At 50.6% G+C, this 22,360-nt stretch overlaps 1 protein-coding gene across 1 annotated transcript in view; it reads right to left on the bottom strand.

Moving 5' to 3' along the window:
* Positions 1 to 21,943, bottom strand: part of FGD1 (FYVE, RhoGEF and PH domain containing 1) — a 39,658-nt gene extending 17,715 nt beyond the window's left edge. The window contains exons 1-6 of the mRNA XM_028522379.2: positions 20,855 to 21,943; positions 3,882 to 4,055; positions 3,397 to 3,574; positions 2,846 to 3,284; positions 1,462 to 1,551; positions 628 to 776 (exon numbers count right to left, since the gene is read on the bottom strand). Of these exons, the coding sequence (XP_028378180.1) occupies positions 628 to 776; positions 1,462 to 1,551; positions 2,846 to 3,284; positions 3,397 to 3,574; positions 3,882 to 4,055; positions 20,855 to 21,161 (1,337 nt within the window). The 5' untranslated portion in view covers positions 21,162 to 21,943. The remainder of the gene's footprint in view (positions 1 to 627; positions 777 to 1,461; positions 1,552 to 2,845; positions 3,285 to 3,396; positions 3,575 to 3,881; positions 4,056 to 20,854) is intronic.
* Between the last annotated feature and the right edge of the window lie 417 nt (positions 21,944 to 22,360).

A 22,360-nucleotide genomic window follows, 5' to 3' on the forward strand; every position in this document is an offset into this window, starting at 1 on the left:
GGTGTGGACTCTATAGGATGGATTGGAGAGCCTGGAGGCTGGGAGACTGCCTGTCACCCCTGCACATCTACCTGAGGCTTCAGCTCAGGCATCACCTCCACCCTGGATCCTTTAAGTTTGGTCCATTTGTCTGGATTCCCACAGCCTCCCATTCTGAGCTATCATAGTACCAATAAAAAAAATAACAGCTTACATTCACGGAACACTTATATACTGGGTACTATTCTATGCTCTCTACATGTATCAGCTAATTTAATCCTTAAAATATTCCTACAAAATAGGCTGTTATTACTGCCTTTATTTTATAGAGAAGAAATTGAAGCGCAGTAATTTAAGAATCTTAATGTTACAAATATACAAATGACAGAGCTAGAATGTGAAGCCAGCCAATTTGGCTCTTAACCTCATACTCTTAAAGGCTTTGCTATTCTGTAATAATTTTCTGAGTCCTAGACTATGTTTCCTTTTAGTTTGGGAGGGCCTAGAAGGCAGATCTTGGGCCTGATGCTTTTTGTGACAGGTGGTAAGAGAAGAGGGCAAGCAGGAATGAACTTGTGCACACAGCTAGCCTGGGCTCTACAGGCAAATGGATAGAAGGGCGGGCAGCTTAGATATGGGGCCTCTCACCATTCTTCCATGCGTTTCTCTAGCTCAGGCAGCAGAAATTGCTGGTGGAAGCAATAGATGGAGCAGATGTTAGAGAAGATGCCATGGACAACATCAGCTGGGAAAGAACTGCGGTTCCGAGCTTCTTCTAGCAACCTGGCACAGAACACCTGTGGGGCAGGGCAGGAGTGCTCAGTATAGCTGAGCCTGGGGCTTGGCTAGGAAAGGGGCTGCTTGCAGGTGAAGCAGTGTTTAGGGTCAGCTTTGTGGACCTTTGGGATCAGCATGGTCTTGAGACTGAGGACAAAGGGAATGGAGTTAGGTTTGCATGTGGGGTTGGATTTCAGGTTGTCAAGGTTAAGACCTGGAGGTAGGCACTGGAACAATGACAAGTCAGGATCAGGGTCAAGGTCAGAATTAGATTCAGGGCCAGAGAGAAGGATGGAATTAGATCTGTTCATTTAGCAAGTATTTTTGAGTGCTTACTGTGAGCTGGACAGTGAAGAACACAGACAAAACTCTCTACCCTTAGGGATTCTAATGAATTTGGAGTCAGGGTTAAAATGAAGTTCAAGGTCTGGTTTACAGCCAGGGGTAAATTCAGGGTCTAGGTCAGAGTTGCAGTCAAGGGTGTTGTACCCTCCTAGGGTTAGGAATGAGGGTTAGTACAAAGATCAAGCTTGGGGTCACAACCAAAGTTGACTTTGGGGACAGGATGGGGGCAATGTCAGAGAGGAGCCTTACCACCTCTAGATTCTGGCTCCGATGGTAGAGTTGGGCTCAGGCCCTATCATTTCTTTCTTGGTGTCCACCTACCAGGTACTAGGGATTCAAGATCCCTGAGGGGCTATTCACCTGATCCAGAAGATGGAGCCTGGAAACATAGGCCTTCTCAGTTTGCAGGAGCTCATTGGCAATGTGGAACACCTTCTGTTGCACGGTCAACTGGAAAGGAGAAGAAGCACCAGGTGATCCATTATCTTGTACCTTAACAGTCAACCAAGCCCCCAGAATTCTCAGAACAGCTCGAATGCTACTCTAAGTCTAATGCCTCTCAGAGATAACCCTATCTTCCACTTCTAGGCCTATAAATTCCATAGCTTCATCCCTGACTCTCCAGTATATCATAAAAGCCACCCCTCAATTCAGATGCCATGCACTCCTTCACTAGGCCACTCATTCACCCAGCGATCTGCTCTATTCATTCAGCATAGTGCAGTGATTAGGCATGTGGGTGGGGAAGTCAGACTTCCTAGATTCAAATCCTAGCACTCCCATTCATGAGTTTGCATAAATTATATAACTGTTCTGTATTTAAGTCTCTTTATCTATATATTCAGATAATAATAGAGCCTAAGTCCGTTTGTAATTGGGACAATTAAATGATTTAATATAAATAAAACATAGCAGACTACAGATTAAGTAGTCTAGAAATGTTAGTTATTTATTTACCCACTCAGCTGACTGTCAGGAAAAGCTTGCTAAGTAGCTGGGGTGGAAGGAAAACACAAAAGTCTAAAAATGTATAAAACTCATTGCCTGTTGGCCTAGTTTCCTATTCATTGGGCATATATTTGCTGAGACCCTGGCCTTAGCCCCCACATTTAAGCTGGGTTCTGGTGGAACAGGCATTCTGGCTGTGACCTAACTTCTGCCTACAGCTGAAGGATGCCTTTGGAAGCAGTGCTAGGCTGCCGGGGCCAAGAAAGAAGTTCCTGCTGCTGAGCGCCTTCATCCCCAGAGCCTCAGGTCTCTGGGGGACTCCAGCTCTTGTGTCCCTCCAGAGGCCAGCTGTTGAGAAGTCTCCCTGGATGTGAGAGACTTTCCATTTTACAAATAAAGAAATTGAGGCTTGTGGTGGGGGAGCAGAGACTTGCCCGACATCACATAGCTATTAAGTCATGGGATTTTGTAGCTAGAACATGACTTTAAAGACCCCTAACCAGTATACCCATCTTCAAGTAGAAAAACTGAGACCCGGTCAGTGGTTCTTCAATGAGGGTAGAACAATTTTCCAAGTGGGCATTTGGAACTGTGCATGGTCACTTTGGTAGTCACAGCGATGGGGGATGCAGGGGTTTACTACTCAAATTTAGTACTAGGGGAACAGGGAAGCCCAAGGTCCACAGAGGAAACATGCTGTTTTGAGAAGTACAGAGCTAGGAGAAGAACCAAGCAAACTAGCCAGACTCCTGGTTTCTCCCCATGGTCCTGCCACTCAGTGAACATGGGTCAGTACCTCCACAGACTCCTGTCTCTCCATCAGGGGCACTGGGATTTCTCTGTCCTTCTCATCCTCCTCCTCGTCGTCTTCCTCCTCCAGGTCACTATCAACCTCCTGGGAGCTGGGTCGGTGGGGGTCAGCCAAAGCAACAGGGACACTGGCCAGGGCAGGGGGCCCGGGGCAGAGGCTGTGGCTGGGGGGCCCATCCTCACTGACGAAGCAGGTCTCCTCACTGTTAGATGGTGAGCTGATGCTGTCAATGCCGCTGTCTCGGTTGGGCACCTTCTCACCGTCCCGGGGCCCAGGAGCCAGCAAGAACAGGCAGCGGGAGGCCTCACCCTCAGGGAGTTGGGGCGCTGGTGGCTGCAGAGGTGGCTGTGGCAACATGGCTGGCTCTGTGGGACCTGGGTTGGGGCCAGGAACTGGCCTATCCGAGGTGACAATCACAGGCTCTCTGAGGTGGGTGGTAGACACACATGGAGGCAAGGTGTGAGCTTGATTGAGGTCTGTCTTACAACTGTCCTTCCTATCCCAGGTCCACCCTCATCCCTAGGGACCAGACTCACCTTTCAAATTTCTCAATCAGTGAGGATACTGCTGCCGAACTGGGGCTGGCCTCTGCCCTGGGAGCCAGGCCCTTGGCCACTCGGGGGTCTGCAGGCAGTGGGCGTGATGGTGGAGGGGGGATGGGCTCAGGTGGAGGGGGCATCCGGGGCATCTGCAGGTAGCTAGGCTTTGGGGGGACTGGAGAGATGGACAGAAAAAAGATGGAGAGGAGATCCCAATGAGCTGGGTTTGGATGAGGCTGTCATGAGCAAGCCACAAGCTCCTCCACAAACTCCCAGTCCGCACCTTTGCCCAAGGCAGGCACAGAGCAGGCCTGAGGTGAGGTCCAGTGTGCATACGTTAGCGCCAAGCCACAGCCTTCTGCCCCTAGACCATGATGCTTTCTATTCTTCTAACATGCCTTCTCCTCTGCCACTGGCCAATCTTTACCTTCCTTTGTTCCCTCTCCTGGGCCATTTCTCTGCCATACTCTGGAACAACTTACCCTGCGGCTTTGGGCCTGGTGCCCGCTTCAGTGGTGAAGGACGCTGGCTGGGGGTTTCAGTGGGGGGGCCAGGGTCTGAGCGAAGCCTCTGGGGACCTTCTGGATGAGGCTCGATGCTCTGGCCAGGGTCAAGGGACAAACTTTTAACCAGGATCCGGTTTCCCTGATGCAGCCCTGCAGAAAGGGAGAAACTCAGTGTGAAGCAAAGGATGTTACTGCAAAGGGGACTGGAGAGTAGCACATCTTAACGAATATTTGGGGTGTCTTGCATTTTCCTGAGCCCCTTTTCTAGCCACAGTACCTTTCTGGGAAGTCCCTATCCCAGCCCTTGGATGAGGAGTCAAGCCCAGGGCTCTGGCTAGAAGTTTTCATTAATACACAAGACCTTTGACAACAGACAAGAGTTCTTTGTGATCAGTACATTGATTCCTTGTATGTCACTAGGCATAATTTACTTGGGAGTTTAACCAGGTGGGGGGGTGGGAGTGAACACTCTATAGTTTGATTATGTGTTTACAGGCCTTGTTTATACAGATAAAGTGGGTATGCTGAGCCAAAACCATTTTTACCCTTTTTCTTAGGGTCCTGAGGACACGTGGACTTCCTTGTCTACAATTTTACATAGTTGAATGTCTGGCAAGTATTAAAATTGTATTTCACGAGCAAAACTTTTGCTTCTTAAAATCCCACATTCTCACTAATCTGAACTATCTCCTCTACACACACACACAGTTCAGGTCACATGAACAGCTTTAAGACAGCAACAAACTCAGAAAACAGGCCTTTTTGCACTGTCCCTCTTGCCTCACTGTGAGCTTCCTGAACCCACCTCTGTCTTTGGTTCTGGGAGAGATGATAATCACACTTGATAGAGAAGATTTGGTCTGGCTGCAGTAAGGGAACCCCTCCCCTGCTAGGGATAACATGTCCTTAGCGAAGAAGTGTGAGGCTCAGGTGGGCTGGGCTGGGCAGAGAGTTGTGGGGGGGTCTGAGATGATAGAGAAGTCAGTGGAGGTCAGAACAGAGAGGGGAAGGCCTGGATGGCAGGCTGCAGATGAGGGTGACCATCCTGTGGGCAAAAGGGAGCCACGAACGGCCATTATGTAGGGAAGGATGCAGGGAAACAGGTTTGAGGACAAGAGAGTGGGTGGCAGTTGAGAGCTCCCACCTGCACATGGTGTCGGTTTTGCTGTGCCACAATCACATGGCCTCTCACAGCCACAGAGGGTATGTTACCCTGTGACATATACTCTTATACATGAGGGGCAACAAATGGGCTCACTCAGCCACAGAGACACATGGTGTTATTTAGTGTTTCACACAAGTGCAGAGCCACGTACATTCTCTTATCAATCACATGCCATCATGCTCCTGGAAACCTGGTTCTATACAGTCAGAAAGACCTACAGTCACAACCTCACATATCATCATGCAGCCCCACGGTATTACACATACTGGTAACCATGTTAATGCACAGTCATGAAGACACAGTCACATAATGCAAGCCTACCATTTCACAAATATTCTCACTTAATAATCACCCAACCATTTATCATCATATACCCACTTATATACTCCTCAAACGTGGTTCCACTAAGTCCCACAAAGATATGCAGTGTCACTTATACTGTGTTTCACAATTACAGGGCCACAGTATCATACCAGGTTCACATACCTGTAAACGGTTCACACAGTCACAAAGACTATAACCACACAGGGTCATTCATTATCCCATGTCAGATACAACCTCAGCACAAAGTCACACACTGCCATGTACCAGAAACACAGAGACATAATCACAGACACATGGCATAACTACTTTGTCATACACATGAAACAAGCATGTCCTTGATATCCCTGGCTCTTAGGGGCTCAGTCACACACACACGGCACTTGCCTCCTGGTCTAGTCAGTCACATGGCCTCTGTTACAAAAATACAACTAAACACACACAAACACCATACAGAGTCACATAGGCAAAAAAAAAAAAAAAAGAGAGTTGCAGGGAAATTTAGGTCTCCCAGTCCTACAGGGAAAGAGAAGCCCAACCCCCAGGGTTCTGGCAGCTTCCCTGAGTCCCTGACACCACACTGGCCACACTCTAGCCAGATAGGCCTCAGGGGTCTCAGTCGTGGTTCCCTCCCAGTCCTGAAGGAACATGGTGCCCCAGGCCCTAAATTGAGCCCTCCTCGCCGACTCTGTACCTTGCTTTGGGTGTAGTTTCCTCACTTCCTTTCCCACCTGAGCGGGCAGTGCTCTGGCTGGGAGGGTGGAGGTGTTCCTCCCAGCTTAGCTGGGCTGCTCACTCTGCCCTGCTCAGCACATCCTGGCCTGGTCCTGCCCTGCCCCCCCTCCCTGGGTGTGGGGCTGAGGAGGATGAATCACCTGGAGAGTGGCACATGCAGAAACATAGTTGGAGAGACACATGGCCAGAGAAATGAGAGATGCAGAGTAGCTGTCATGGCCAGCAATCCAGGGAGTAAAGCCAGACACTCCTTCATGCAGAGACCTTGCTCAGAGATACACACATATTGCTGGGGTCCCAGGTGCTCCTTGTTTGCCTCCTCAGGCCTGGGGGAATGGACCTGGCCCTGTTTCCAGGCCTTGGAGCAGGCAGGCTTCCCTGGACAAGTCCTCCACACCCAGTCTGTACAGGGCAGTAGGGTCCCCGGCTGGGCCTTCTATTCCTTTGCTTCAGTGCTCGTTCCGGGGATAGGGTGACAATGACTCTGCTGGGTCCTACCTCTGTTCCCTCCTCACCCATCTCACCTGGGAGTCCACAGGTGGATCTGCCTCACCTTTCTTCCTGCCTCTGTGCAGGCAGCCTTGCAGAATGGAAGCTGAATGAAATTCATATATTCTGGGATATCTTGGGTCCCTGTGTGATGGGGGCAGGGATTTTCAGCTCAATTTCTAATGAGGGGATGAAGACAAAGAGAGAGACAATGTATTGCCCGAGATCTCACAGTAAGTCAGTGGCAGACTTTCAGCAGGTTGTTCCTGGACTGGACTCCTTTCTTAACCATGTTCTCCAAGGGGAGTCTGGAAAGAAGGGGAACCAGGAGAAGCAGGAGTGGACCTCAGTGCTTCAGAAAGTGGTGGGCTGCAGTGTGGCTAGGAAGAGCAATGACCCCAAGCCTTCCCACGGAGATGAACAACACGGTTCCAGTTCAGGAGCCTAGGCCTGGCCAAGAATGAGTAGGGGCTTCACTGAGGTAAAGAAGGTTCAAAATCCTTCCCTCTATTTCAGTGCCCCCCTCCCTGTCCCTCTGCCTACATTTCCCTGACTTCTGTTTTCCCTCAGTAGAGCCCTTGGCCCCAGGTCTTGCTCCTTCCAGGTGGTGGCATGAACCTTCAGCTCAGGTCATGCCACTTACCTGCACAATAACCTGTGACTCTCATGGGGAAAATAGGAACTTCTTGGCTAGGCCTCTGTGGCCCCCCATGACCTGCTGGACTTTCTGGTTTTGCTTGGGTTCATTTAATCCCCCAAATATTTCTGAGCTCTGCTCTGAGCCTGGTAGACTCTGTGTTGGGGAGCATAAACTCCCACCCCTGCTCTCTGGGAGCTCCTGGGGAGGTCCTCCCCTTCCTAGATACCATAGCCCTTCCCACTGCCCCATCTCCTTCCCACCAAGCTACGGCCTGCATTGGTTTTCTCCAGCCCATTTTTCTGTGGTTGATAATCCACAACAGTCTCTCTCTCACACCCATAAGCATGTGCACATCTACATGCCTGACAATGGGCTCCACCAGGACTGCCTCCCACCACTGGGGTCACCAGAGTCCCCAGCGCCCTATGGAGTAGAGGCCACTAAGGACCCCCACCCCCATAAAGTCACACCACCAAACCTCATAACACTTCATGAAAATATACCCAGACATACACCAACTCTGCAGTCCTGGAAGACCTAGAGAGAACCTCTTGGCACAGTGCACACACACAGAGCCACTGCTACAACTAGGGCATCTCTTCTCATCCATGGGAAGCACACCCTGGGCACTGCCCCCAGCACTGCACATAGGGTGCAGGTATGGGTATGTACCCTGACAGAAGAAGAAAAAAAAGATAAAAAATATAAACAATAAAATGGCAATAGCCCTGGCTGGTGTGGCTCAGTGGATGGAGCACCAGCCTGTGAACCAAAAGATCGCTAGTTTGACTCCCAGTCAGGGCACATGCCTGGGTTATGGGCCAGGTCCCCAGTTGGGGGCATGCGGGAGGCAACTGATTGATGTTTCTCTCATACATTGATGTTTCTTTCCTTCTCTTTCTTCCTCCCTTCTCCTCTATCTAAAACTAAAAATAAATAAAGTAAAAAAAAAGGTGAAGGGACTAAGAAGTACAAATCGGTAGTTACAAAATAGTCATGGGATATAAAGCACAGTACAGGGAACATAGTCAATAATATTCTAATAGTATGTGTGGCGTCAGATGGGTACGAGATTTATCAGGATGATCACTTAGTAAGGTATGTAATGTCTAATAACTGAAATTAATATAATAATGTATGTCAACTGTAATTGAAAAATAAAAAATGATTAAATGGCAAATGATGTACACACACACAACCACCACTGCCACTAGGGCATCTCTCCTCTTCCACCAGAAGCACACCTGGGGCACTGCTCCCAGCACTGCTGTGGGGTTGAGGTACATGTTTACACCCTGACATGCCCTCAGCAGGCCAGAGGGCAATCTTGACCCTGACCTTCAGTGAGCTCCCACTCTCAAAGACAAGAGACTCTCATTCAGGAGAAGCTCAGTGTGGCTCAGTAAGTGCAAGGGAGTCAGCATATCAGGGCCTAGGGAAGCTCAGGGGAGGGAGAGACAGCCACAGGTTGGTCAGATAAAATACAGGCTACCCAGTTAAATTTGAATTTCAGAAAAACAATGAATAATTTCTTAGTGTAAGCATGTCTCATGCATACTTATACTAAAAACTTACTATGCTATACTAAAAATTATATCTGAAATTCAAATCTAATACTACTTTTTTGGGTGAATTCCAGCAATCCTAGTAAATGAGGGCTTCAAGTGAATGAAGCAGAGCCAGGTTTTCAAGGTGGCACTTGGGAGCCAGGGCCCCCTGGACATTTGTCCACTTAAGCCCCAGGCAAGCTGTGGGCTCTACGCTATTACCCTGCACTGTGTGCTTCTGAATACTCACGAGGGTGACATTTATTTTAGGAATAACCTTGACTCTGGTCTTATTTATTAAAAAAATAAAGTTAATATCCCTGGGTAGCTCAGTTGGTTGGAGCATTGTCCTGTACACCAAAAGGTTTCAGGTTCAATCCCTACTTGGGGAACATATGGAGGCAACTGATTGATGTTTCTCTCTCATATCAATGTTTCTCCCTCCCTCCCTCCTCAAAAACCTGTGGTACTTGGCTATTCAAAAGATGAATGGCGAGATCACGGTCGCTGACCGCACTGCCTAGATTAAGGTGTTGTAGCACCTTCATTAGGAATTCCTGGTTCAGGAGTCACACAGATGGCAATTCAATCCCAACACCCCTACTTACTACCTGTGTGACCCTGGGCAAACCTCTCAAGCTATCTGAGCATCACTTTCCTTGTCTGGAAAATAGGTTAATAATCACAGCTCCCTGGTTTGGGGAGTACATGAGACAGTGAAGGGAAAGGGCATAGTGTCCCCCCATCTACAGAGCAATGTGGGTTAAATTTAAAAGCCAGCAGAACTGCACATCCACAAAGACATGAAATTACTCACACAGATACTCACACAGATATGTAAACCCACAGGCCACAACCCAACACGAAGCCATTGACACTGAGAAACACAAGCAAACCACCCAGAGACCGACACTGAATGCAGTCTCACTGTCCACCAATGGCTCCTCACATCGGGGTGGGATTCCTACTAGAGTCAGGTGCCAGTAAAAAGACAGTGCTGCCTCATCTCCTCCTCCCCCACCCCTGTTCAAATTCAGTCCAAGCTATAAACCATACACAATTGTGAAAGTAGTGTTAAAAAGACAACAAAAATTTGAATTTTCCCATGATGCCTTATTGTTATTGAAATAGCAGAATCATTCCAAAAAGTGTTTCTGGTTGCTGCAAGTCCCTGCTTGGTAGGCACCCTGAGCACATACTTCTGAGCTTATTGGCAGAGCAGGTCTACCCTATAACTTAGTTTGAGGACAAGGACTCTTCTGGTGGCCCATTCCCAAGGGAAACAGCCCTCGATTCTCCCTCAGCTCTTTCTGGGAATTTCAGCTCCCAGCTTTTCCCCTCCCCAGCCAGAAGCACCCCCTCTCTTTTTTCCCAGCTGTAGGCTTGGCTTAATCTCAAGACAGCTAATAGGGCCTCAGACTGGACCTCAGCCAGGCCATTAACTTCCGGAGTGATCTGGGGAGTCACTTCACAGCTCTGGACCCCAATTTCTCCATTTTCAAAATAAAGACAATGTATGTGCTCCTCCTCAGTGTGGGGAAATGGTGAGATGCTAGTGTGAGATAAAGCCGGTCCCAGCACTCAGGCCTCCTGATCCCCAGTGCATGCCCAGATCTCTGCCTCTTCAGGCTAAGAGGTAGGCCCCAGGGACTGCTGGAATTCCTGGGGGTGGGGTGGGGTTGGGGAAAGGGAACAGAGGGTGTGGAGAACAACAGCAAATAAGAAAGTGCCTTTTGGGAAGCTAGCTCCATGGGGGGCAGGGGAGTCCCTCGGCTTGATGAAGAAAAGAAGGGATACAGGCATAGCTCCTCCACCTCTTCCAACCTGCCCTTTGAACACCAGGTCCAGTCCAGCTGCACCATTACACCTTTGTGGCCAGACTGCTCCCAGGCCTTGCTTGACCTGGCAGATGTTCTCTGAAAGTTCAAACACCAAGCTCTGTCAAGTCTGAAAAGTGCAGAGGTACCCTGTGGATAGCTGGAGGGTTCCTCCCCTGAAGCAGACCAGTCTTCTGAAACATAAGGACTCTGCAGAAAAATGAAGCACCTTCTATAGAGTGAAAGGCACTTTTGGAAAGTGGGAGACATTCTGGCAAGTAAGGAGCTGCCCAGAGTGTTCCCTCCTGCAAAGTGGAGAAATTTTCTTTAAGATGGAAGTCTCTTTGACAAAGAGAAGGTGCCTTCTGTAGAGGGAAGAAGTTTCTACAAAATGGAGGCACTTTCTTCAAAGTAGGGGGACATTCTGTAAAATGAGGAAGAGTTCTATAAAGGCTCTTTTGTAAAATGGATGACCTGTTTGTAAATAAAAGACTCCTTGACAAAATAGAAGAGTGTTTTATAAAATGGAGGAACTCATTTTTGCAAAGTGAGACACCTTCTGTAAAATGAGGGATGTTTCTGTACAGTGTGAACCCTTCTATAAAGTGAGGACCCTTCTGCCAAATGGGACAGTTAGGCAAGAGGGAACGGTGAGGATTAGGGTAAACTGGAGAACAAATGCGTCTACTAAAATATGCACTGCAGCTCCTCCCCTCCATATACTTGTTGCATTGAAGTAAAAGGACCCTGTATTTACTTTCAGATCTTCCAATATTTTGAGAGAATGAGGAATCCAGAATTTAATGTGAAATCCCCCAGTTAAAAAAAGTGAATAGACCAAATGAAACATGTGAGTCAAATTCCATGTGTGGGCCACTATTTTGCAATATCTTAATTAGATGGTCCTTAAAGCCCCTTCCATCTCTGCCATTTACCTCTTGTCCTATCTTATGTGCTATACCTCTTGGGTGGCAGCATTGGAGGCCCCCTCTTCCATCCCCTGGAAGACCCAGTCTCCTCTGGATGAGAGAAGGCCCAGGGAGGTAGCTCATGCAATACTTGTCAGCAGTTTCCTGCACTAGAATCTGCCTTTCGTTCTATCTGGTCCATTTCATGGTCTGCCCTGGGCAGGACACCTGGAGAAGAGAGCAGGGGATTACAAGAACTTTCAGAACTCTTTGGAACTTAAGGTGTTCACTTTTTTTAAAAATATTTTATTTATTTATTTTTAGAGAGGGAAGGGAGGGAGGGAGGGAGAGAGAGAGAGAGAGAGAGGGAGAGAGAGAGAGAGAAACATCAATGTGCGGTTGCTGGGGGTTATGGCCTGCAACCCAGGAATGTACCCTGGCTGGGAATCGAACCTGGGACACTTTGGTTCCCAGCCCGCGCTCAATCCACTGAGCTACGCCAGCCAGGGCTTAGGTGTTCACTTTTTAATGGAGAATATAAGGTATGGGGATTCAACTGTTTACTGAGCACCTACTCTGGGCCAGGCATTGTGTTGATGCTTTGGCGTATGGCATCCTGCTGACAAGCCTGTGTGCTCTTAGCTCCATTTTACGGATAATGAAACTGAGGCACAGAGAACCAAAATCACTGGCCTGAGGATACACAGCTAGAAGTGGGTGAGCTGAGACTTGATCCCAAGTATGCCTGTGCTCAGAGTCACAATGCAGTACATCCTCAGTCAATGTTTGCTGAGTTCGAGGGTGCGGGAGGAATCGCACTGGGGGATGGGGAGAGGACTTTCTAAAGAAGGTGGTTTTTGAATTCAGCTGTTCAGGATGGGTGTATTTTTACAGATATGGACTGACTGAGCATGGTCCTGCAGGCAAGGGAAGAAAAGTGAGCAAAGGTGTGGACACTACACATGGGGAGGTGAACGGTGTGTCTGAGGGCACAGTGAACAAATAGCCTGGACTTGCAAGAAGTTTCCACAGCAGGAAGGGTCAGGAAAGGCCAAATGACAGGCAGGCACCGTCTCCCGCACACAATGACCACCACCACCAAGATATTAGGGAGTATACAGAGACAGACTACAGCACAGACACACACACACACACACACACACACACACAATATCTACATACAAAGATGTATCTAGAAACCTCCAGGGGCTTAGACAGAGCCGAGGTGACACACACCTAGGTATACAGGAACATACAACATATACAGACTCAAAGACACACATGGATATACAGGCACACTCAAACACATACAAGGACAAACAAACTAGAACATGAAGGTATAAAAAAACCTGACCCACAGGGAAAAAGACAGCCAGGCAGCCAGGAACACGTGTGCGTTCATGCACACACATGCACACACCATACAAACACAAGGGAATACAGGCAGCCCTTCCCTCTTCTGGTTGCTTGATTGCCTTAGGGCCGGGCTACCTCCTCCCTGTGTCTCTGAACCTAAGGCCAGAGAAGGATGGGGGTGGTTGCTCCACCCCCGGGAGGGGCTGGGGACTTCAGAGGACAGGAAGGGAAGGGAGTGGAGCTGCAGCTGGGAGCACTGGGGGCAGTAATTATCCAGTGCTGGGACTGCCACGCTGGCTGGGATTTCCCTCCCGGTGAGGACAAAGCCACTATGGGATGGCTTCTGTGACCCCTGCTGTGTGTGACCCCAGGGACCCTAACACCCACCCATCTCCCTTCCTCTCTCACCAGAGGCCTGGTCAAAATAAAGGGTTGGTGAAGCAGAGATTATGAAGGAAAGAGAGAGACACTGGGACAAAGACAAGGAGGGAGAAGACAGGAAGGGAGATGGAGACAGTCAGAGATGCAGGCCAACAGAGGCAAAGGGGCAGAGACCAAAAGGGCAGGGCCATTTGTTGAACATGGCTACAGTGCGCCATGATGAGTGCTGAGGGCTTTACCTGTGGCATTTATTTCTTGCAATGACCCTAGGTGGTGAGATGATGACCCCATTTTCTAGATGAAAAAACTGAGGCTCAGAGAGGTGAGGTGACTGGCTCGAGATCATATGAAGCTAAAAAGTGTCAGGGCTGGATCTGGGGGCTCTCACCACTGCCTGACCCTGCCAGAGCCATCGGGTACAGAGATCTCTGAAGGCATTCTCCAGAGACAGCAGTCAGAAGATCTGTAGGCTGGAGCCCCTAAGAGATGCACAGTGAGAGACCCACACCCTCCCTGCCAGCTCCCGGCAGCCCCAGGGTTGAGGGGGGAGGGGCTGTGTCCACACCTGGAACACATTAGGCGGGGAGGCCCCGCCTAGGGGAGCCCGCTGAAGCTGCAGGGGGAACAGGGAAGGTGAAGGTAAAGGCGAAGCCGGTGGTGTGGGCGGCAGTGCAGGCCTAGGAGGCCCAGAGGAAGGGCTTCTATGCCAGCTGCAGCTCCTTGGGGCCAGTTCTGCCAGTCCTGCCTTTCCCGCTTTCTCCAGGCTCCTTCCGTCCATGACTTAACCCCTTCCATGCACAGGCCATGGGGAAGTGCCTGGAAGGCTAGAAGCTTCCAGCACTGGGCAGAACCCACTGCTCCCTCCCTCTCTGGACCTCAGTCACACACCTGTGCCCTTCACACCCCTCCCTGCCTTACTCTGGGGCCGGCATGGGCACAGCTGATGCCTATTTGACACCTAGATGCCCTGTCTTCAGGCTCCTCAGTGTTTGCACCCTAAACCACACCCCTACATCAGTCCCTAGATGGCTTCTCTTCCTGCCTCCCTCATCTAGGAATGGCGCCTCCATCCACCCAGCTCCCCAAGTCAGAGACTGGGCTTTCTCCACAACTCCTCCCTTCAACTCAACTCACACATCTAGCCAGACCCCAATCCTGCACACTCGACTTCTTAGTAACTCTACAATCCATACCAATTTTTTTCTACTCCGGCCTAACTGGTTTTCCTGCCATCCTTGGAGCCCTCTACAAGGCACTCTCAACACCACAGCCAGCTTGTGAAAACACAGTCCCCTTCAATTCCTGCAGCCCTGTGAAGGGCTCCCTTTGCGTTGGCTTCAGGGTGAACTCTAAACTCCTGAACATGGGGACAAGTAAGGCCCAGCTCAGGAACACTTCCCCACCCCCACCCTCCAGCCACAATGGCCTCTTGTCTGTTCCTCGAAAGTGCTCTCTTCTGCCTGGGGCTTTGGCACATGTAGTTCCAGTGCCCAGAACGGCTTTTCTGCTTCTCCTTACCTCCAGACTCCTGTTTTTCCTTCAGGTCTCAATGCAAGTGTCCTCATTTCCTTACCTGCCCCCTCCTCATATGTTCCTGTAGCATTTGCACTTGGACTTGGTTGTCTCCTCTGCTAGAAAGGAGGTCCACCAGGAGAGGGATTGTTCCTGCCTCAGTGCCCATCCATTACCTCTCACAGGGACAAGCAAATACTAGGTACTCGATAAACATTTGTTAAATGAAGAAATGCCCTCCTTTCTCCCCTCTGTCATTCTTTTCTTTTTTAATCCTCACCTGAGGATATACTTATTGATTTTAGAGAGAGGGAAAGGGAAAGAGAGAGGACAGGGAGAGAAACATTGATGTGAGAAACAACACACAACCTAGACCTGTGCCCTGACTGGGAATCTAGCCTGCGACCTTTCTGTTTACAGTTTATTGGACAAAGCTCCAACCAAGCCACACCAGCCAGGACCCCTCTGCCACTCTTACCGAGGTGTTCACCAAGTATTTATTGACACTCTATTATGCCAGATAAATGAGATGCATGACTTACAATGGGGAAACTAAGGCCCTGTAGAGAGAAAGGAAGACTCAGTGAATCAATGGCAGAGCCAGGAGGGCTTTTTCCGCTGCTGTGCTGCAGCTTTGTCTCCAGCTCTGTGTGTGTTTCAAGGCACCTTTTGGAGGTGTGATAACCTTCTAGGTCTAAGGAACTGGGTAATGGAGACTGGAGAGGCTGGACTCACTGATCCAAGGATATCTGCTCTCACCAGATGAGGGAACTTAACTCTGTGGGGTTGGCCAATGGCAGATTGTGCTTCCTGCCCTCCATCCAGACAGGTCTTAGCCCCACCCCGCCAGCGTCTGGCCAGCTCCACATCTGCCTAAAGCATTTAGCTAACTGGCCCCCGGAAAGGCATGGTTTGAGTCAGTCTGGGGAACTGTTAGCTGCCAGTCCCCCTTGAAGCACCAGGTAGCACCAACTGGGCTCTGACCCAGGCACAGATGCACCTAGGAATGGGGGTGCCAACCATCTGCCACTTGGAAACTTCAGTTCTTTTAGTCCTGCCTGGGGAAGTTCTTTTCTCAGCTTCCCAGAGTCTTTACATTTTGTTGTGTTTGCTAGAAGGCCCCAGCTGACTAGAAACCAAATTTAGGTATTTTCTCTGATGCTCCCCTGGAATCTCAAACTGCTGCTCTCCAAAAAATCCCCAGCACAGTTCCCTCCGGTTATGAGTCCCTTCTTCTCCTTGCCTTGAACAGCCTCCCTCTATGGCCTCTCAGTATGCCCTCAACAGGGAGAACATATAGGGAGCCACAAGAATTTACTTTATCTATGTGTGACTTGGTTTCCAGGAGTACTCCCTCAGTTCTTTGCAATAGCCACTACCCTGGCTGTAAGTGAAATGGGTCTCTTCTTTATGAAAATATCCTTTAAAAACTGCCCCCAAGGCATTTCTAAGGCAAAGCATGGGCAGGTAATGAATGATCCATCCAAACAAAGGTGACTGCTACCTCACTATCCAAGTCTTTGAAGATAGGACTGGCTCCCAGAACCATGCAAGCTCTCCCCATGATTGGCTGTGTGGTCCATGGCATGCGTGGGTGGTGAGAGCTCCCAATATCTCTGACCAACACCTCTTTTCTGAACTTTCCAACCCTAGTGGCCACCTCCACCTGGATCCCCCCCCATGCCTCTCAAACTCAACATGTCTCAAATAAAACTCAGTATCTTTCCCTAAACCTGCTCCTTCTCTTACATGTAGATGGCCACACCACTACCCATCAGACTGATTCTGGACTTCTCCCTCTTCCTCGGCCTCTATATCCAAGCCACCACACCAAGGCCCACCCATGTTAGCACTTAAACATTTCTCAGATATTACCCTCCTCACCTGCCACTGCTGAGACCAAAGCTACACCATCACTTCTTGCTGAGATGACTGCAACCCCCCCACAACTTGTTTCCCTGGTCCCATTCTTGCACCCCTACGATCCATTCTCCACATGCAGCTATCAGGATCTCTCAAACACTCACATCGGAGCATGTCATTCCCCTGCTTAATAAACCCTTCAAGGGTTCCCCGTTGCTCTCAACATGAAGCCCCTTTGCCAGCCTTATCTCTTTACTCCTCCCAGTGCTAGCCTTAGTCCCCAGGATGCCCCGTGTCTCAGTGCCTTAGCTCCCACCAAACTTCCTACCTAAACTGCCCTCCATGTTCCTCTTAGCTCTATAAACCTAGCTGACACCCCCACCCCCAGAGCCCTTCTTTAGGACTAGGCTCTGTTCTGGGCACTGCTGATGCCAGGACTTCCTCTGCCTAGAGTCCCAGAACTACAACTGCCTTCCAGGCTAGTTGGCATTTGATCTGCCAAATGGTAGCCATTCATGAGAGCTGGGTATAGAGGGTAAACTGAGGCAGCCAGTGTTTGTGTGTATGCAGGTTAGGGACTGACTCACTTTCTGTAGCTTAGATCCTATGCCTCTTTTTGGGGTTGGGAGTGAGTGAGGCCCACAAAGGGCTCCAGGGAGAGGGCCTTGGAGGGGAGCGCAATGCATTCTCTGGGTCCTAATGATACTGGCTCACTGTAGGACCATGGGTAAATTACCTCTCAGAGCCTCTAGTACTCCAACTGGGAAATGGGCTTGAACAGTGGTTCCTACTCTAAGCTGTGCATCAGAATCACCTGAGGAGCTTTGAAAATATATTCCTGGGCTGCAACTCCAAGATTCTGGAGCTCTGGGGTGGAGTCTGGGAATCACATTTAGTTTTTCAAAGTCAACAAGTGATTCTGATGCTCACCCAGTTTGGGAAACCCAGAACCAGAAGGTGTCTAGAGCTTTTCCAGTTCCAATTCTAACTCCTGTAGTTTCTGAGAATGCCCCCAGCTCCAAATCAGAAGGAGCCAGCCCCTGCTGTTGCACCCCTCAAGTGGCTCAGTCCTTCCGCTGCCCCTGAAAAAACATCAGGTACAACTCTTTTTTTATTTTTATTTTTTGGACTGGTAGGGTCAGACCCAAAGCACTGCTTCACCTAACATCTGGAAGGATATTCTAGGCCTCAACTCTGAGGAATAGGGTAGGGTTCCCCAAAAATCTGTGTGAGCAAGCCTACACCTGAGAAGTCCTTTCTGACATCTCAAAGCCCTCTCTGGCATCTCACTGTGTTATCTCAGTAATCCCATGAGGCCGTAGGCTTTGTCAGTCTGGGAAATGGGCACATAAATGATTGCCCCCATCACACCAGGAATCAGGATAACTAAAAGAGATAAAAGAGAAAGCACTTTGAATCAAAAAGGCTCTTTACATGTAAGATATAAATATTTTAAAGAGCCCCTCTGCCCAGGATGGGCCACTTGGTCCTAAGGATGACAATTCAATAAAGGCCTCAGCAGTCTTAGAGAGGAAGTCGGCAGGCACACACAAGTCTTTCCATGTGGACTAAAATGTTTCAATACTTGAAACTCAGGTCTCTCTCTCTCTCTCTCTCTCACCCCCACACACACATACACACACACACACGCACACCTTACAACCACCAACCCTGCCCTCTCCAGACCAATTATAGGCCAGTGTTGTTGAGAGAGAAGCAAGTCACTTGTGCCTACTCCTGGGCTGGCTGGGCAGTGGGGGAGGCAGGCCTCTCATGCCCCATGCTGCTGTGAATCACATGGCCCAGCACCCGCCTTGTCAGGCCTGAGTAATTCCTTCACCTCCTCTTTAGAAGGTTTTTCTCTTATATATTTTTAAAAATTATTTCATCCTGCAAGCTTTGCAACCAGTATCTCATAGATGCCTCATGGCATTCTCTAGATGAAGAAATTGAGGCTCATACAAAGGAAATCACTCACCCAGGGTCACACAATGAGTCAGTTATGAATGGCTGGATGGGAGGCCAGATCTTTCCCTGACAACCTTCTTAGTCCCAGTCCTCATCTTGGAGTTAAAAAAAAAAAAAGACAACTACCAATTACATAGGCAGGGACTCCACTGGGAAAAGGATCCTGGAAACTTTTTCAGGGAGGAGGGAAGTGGTTCAGGGTGGGTATTGTGATGGGTAATTGGGAAGGATTGGTGGAGTGGGAAGGCAATTCAGAATTAGCACCATATACTGATCAGAGCCCAGGGACCAGCGCTGTAGATGCTGCCTAGCTACTGAGCTGCAGACTAAAAGTGTTTGGAGGGTAGGAGTTCAGTTGTCCTCCTCTTAGACTATAGTTACTGAGGGTCTACCATGTGCCCATGTGCTCCCTTTGAATTTGTTCAGTCATCTGTTCAACAAGGATTTATTGAGCACCTACTGTGTGCCAGGCACTGAACTAGTCTTGGGGATACAAGAATGAACAAAGCAGATCCAATCCCCTTGCCCTTATGGAGCTCGCATTCTAGTGGAGGGAGACGGGCGATAAACCAGAAGATGCATACAATGAGATCAGTACAGACTGTACAAAGTACAAGGATGGTAGCACACTGGCAACTGCAATGGAGACTCACAAGTGGCCCTACCTAAAGTGGTCAGGGAAGGCCTCTTGGAGGAGGTACATCTGAGCTGAGACCTGAAAGAAGGGGAACAAACCAGGTGGAAAGCAGAGGGAAGACCTGCCAGGCATAGTGTAAAAGCAGATGCAAAGGTCCTGAGGTGGGATGTGGCATGTTTTGGGATCTGAAAGCAGGTGCTGTAATAAAGTGGATGAGTCTGTTCCACATAGTGTCTGTCTATCAGGAGGAATTTGGAAAATGGTAGGAGCAACATGTAGGTCAGGGGGTTAAAGGCCTGTTGTCAGCAGGATATATCTCTAAACCACACTGAGCGAACCTCTGAAAACTACCAGAGGTTTTATTACTAGCCAAGGTTATAACAGCAGCAAAGGATCCATCTTGTTTGCATTTTATGCTTCACTACTGCTACCTGGTGCTGGGCTACAGTCCCAAAAACCTGTGGAGCCTGGGATATGAGCCCTGAGGGCCCCCAGAGGCTTAACGGTTCCTTCAGTGTAGCCCAGTAGACATGCACTGCTCTTCCTTTGTGGCTACTAAGCTCAGGTTCACCTAGGGGGATGTCCGCAGATTGGGCTCCTCAGACACTCAGGTCTGTGCAGTGCAAAGGCCTCTCCAAGCAGTGGTCTGTAACCTGACCAAGAGCTGCTCCATCTCTGCAAATCCAAGTTCAAGCATCTTGATTTATCCTCACAACCATGTAGCCATGTAGCTCTCCAGTTCTGCTACAACTGGCTTCTATCTGGCCTGACCATTCTGCCGTCTCCCTACCCACCAGCTCCTCCAGCCCTCCCAAGGCTCACTTCCACCTTTCTCTCTCATCAGCACCTTCTATTCCATCCTTCCCTTGTTCTCCTCCTACACACACCTGGCAAAACCCCAACCTTGGATCAATTCGCCATCCTTCTTTTTTTCCACTCTTACTCCAGAGCTGATGAACAGTACAGGAGAAAATCACATAAGCAGAAGGCTTGGCATTACTTTCATGGTCTCCAACCTCGGTTTGGGGGAAGCAGAAAGACCATAGACTTTGGATTCAAATAGATCGGGTTTTGAATCCTGACTCCATACTAGCTGTGTGACCTTGGGTAAGATGGTTAACTTCTCTGAGCCTCAGTTTCCTCTCCTACGAAATGGGGCTAATGATACCTACTTCACAGGAGGCTCCTGAAGATTAAATGAGAACTCGTGTAAAGCACCCAGCCCAGTGTCTGGCACAATGTAGGCACTTGGCAAATGGGGGACTCCTTTTCTCCTATTCCCCCAAAGAAGCCCTGTTTCACCAACGAAATCCCCCTTACTGCCTTGCGGTCTTGTCCCTTTTTCTTGGAGTGCTCGCTCTCCCATTAGCCTCATCAGATAGAAGGGGGTTGGAGGGGATGAGAGGGCACAGAGGATAGAGAAAAGATGGGGGACAGATGTTGAAAGGACTGGATGAAGGCCTAGGAAGGAGGGAAGGGGTTGGAGGTAGAGAAGATTCGAATGGCTGGGGTGGAGGGGCCCCGAGGTGGAGCTTGGAGAACCCAAGAACAAGAACCCTTTCCTAATACCAGGCCCGTGGCCGAGCTCCCATGCTGTCTCAATCACTCACCAGGCCGGGGCTGTGAGCCCTCCAGGTGGTAGGAGAAGCGCAGGGCCCGGTGGTGCTGTGGACTGGGGCCGCAGGGCAAGACCCGGGGGCCTGGAGTAGCGCCGAGGATGGCGTCCGAAGGGCCGACAAACTGGGGATCCTGGGGTCCGCCAAGAGCCAAGCCTGAGTCCCTAGGCACCGGCATTCCCGGCTCCAAGACTCCAGGGTCCGAGTCGGCACAGGCCGGTGGAGCGGCGCCGGGGGGGTTCACGGTCGGGTGTTCGGGCTCAGAAGGCCCGGCGACCCCCAAGGCTCGGTGGCCATGCATGGTCCGGGCCTGGGCGCGGGGCCCGGGCTCCCCGCTTGGCTCCAGCTCCTGGGGTGGAGGCGCGGGCGGAGGAGGCCCGGCGCCCGGCAAAGCAGCGGCTTCAGGCTCGGGGGGCGGGGCTGCGGGCTCGGCCCCACTTCGGAGCCTCGAGTCCCCGGCCCGGGCCAGCAGCCGTGGCAGCGGTGGCAGTACCAGCAGCAGCCGCGGCCACCGCCGCTGCCCTGCCAGGCATCGCCGGCCCGGGCCCTGCGCGGGGAGTGGGCTCAGCGGGGCCGGGGGCCCGCTGGGGAGCGCTGTCTATGCAGCAGCGGCCGGGTGAGGGTCGGGGGCTGCGCTGGGCGCGGGCTCTCCCACAGGCGGCTAGTCACTTCCGAGGCCCCAAGGCGAGTCGGTCTGTTCGGAGAGCGGGGTCTCTTCTTTCTCCCGGAATGGGAATCGATCTGGGCTCCCCAAGGCTGGTCGGAAAGGGTTCTTCCTCCCGCCGCAGCGGAGGCTGGGGGGCGGAGGGGAGGGCAGGGGAGGGGAGGGAGGGAGAAGAGGACGGCTGTGGCGGGGGGCGCGCTTGTGCGCTTCGAGCTTGGACTGCGGGGCTCGCCCTCAGTCAATCCCTCCGGACCACGCTCCAGCTGCGGGTGCAGGGGAGAAGCCACGGCCCGGCTCCGCCGTCTTCCCCAGCCTCAGCCTGGATCTCCGAGGCGGCGGGCGGGAAGGAGCCCAGGGAAGGGGGGTGGGGAGGCGAGAGCCGTCTCTGAGACAGCCGCAGGCACAGCGGCGCTGGGACCCAGTTACCCGGGCCCCGCCCCCTAGCCCGGGATTGGGGCTTGGCCACGCCCCCTCGCTGGGGGCCGTCTCGCTTCTGGCTGTGACCGCCTCCAAGTCCCTCCTTCCCCTCCCTTGAAAATTCCCCCTCAGCCTGCCTTCCCCATCCGTTCCAGGTCCCATACAGGCAAGTCTCCTGGCTCAACTCCCTAAATGTGCCTTTCTGTCCCATCTGAGGTCTTCCTCCCTCCACTTGTCCTTCAATCTCTTTTCCAGAAGATTTTCCACATGTTCCAGCGTTTCCCTATTGATTGGCTCATAGAGGACTTGTCTTTGATACTCTTCACTGTGCTCAGACCAGACTTCATGGTCGTTTACTTCGCCCCTTTCTTGCCAATAGCCTTAGTTCCCAGGATTGTCGCATACCCCTGGCAACATCC

This window comes from Phyllostomus discolor, chromosome X (assembly GCF_004126475.2).
Source record: "Phyllostomus discolor isolate MPI-MPIP mPhyDis1 chromosome X, mPhyDis1.pri.v3, whole genome shotgun sequence".
NCBI lineage: Eukaryota > Metazoa > Chordata > Mammalia > Chiroptera > Phyllostomidae > Phyllostomus > Phyllostomus discolor.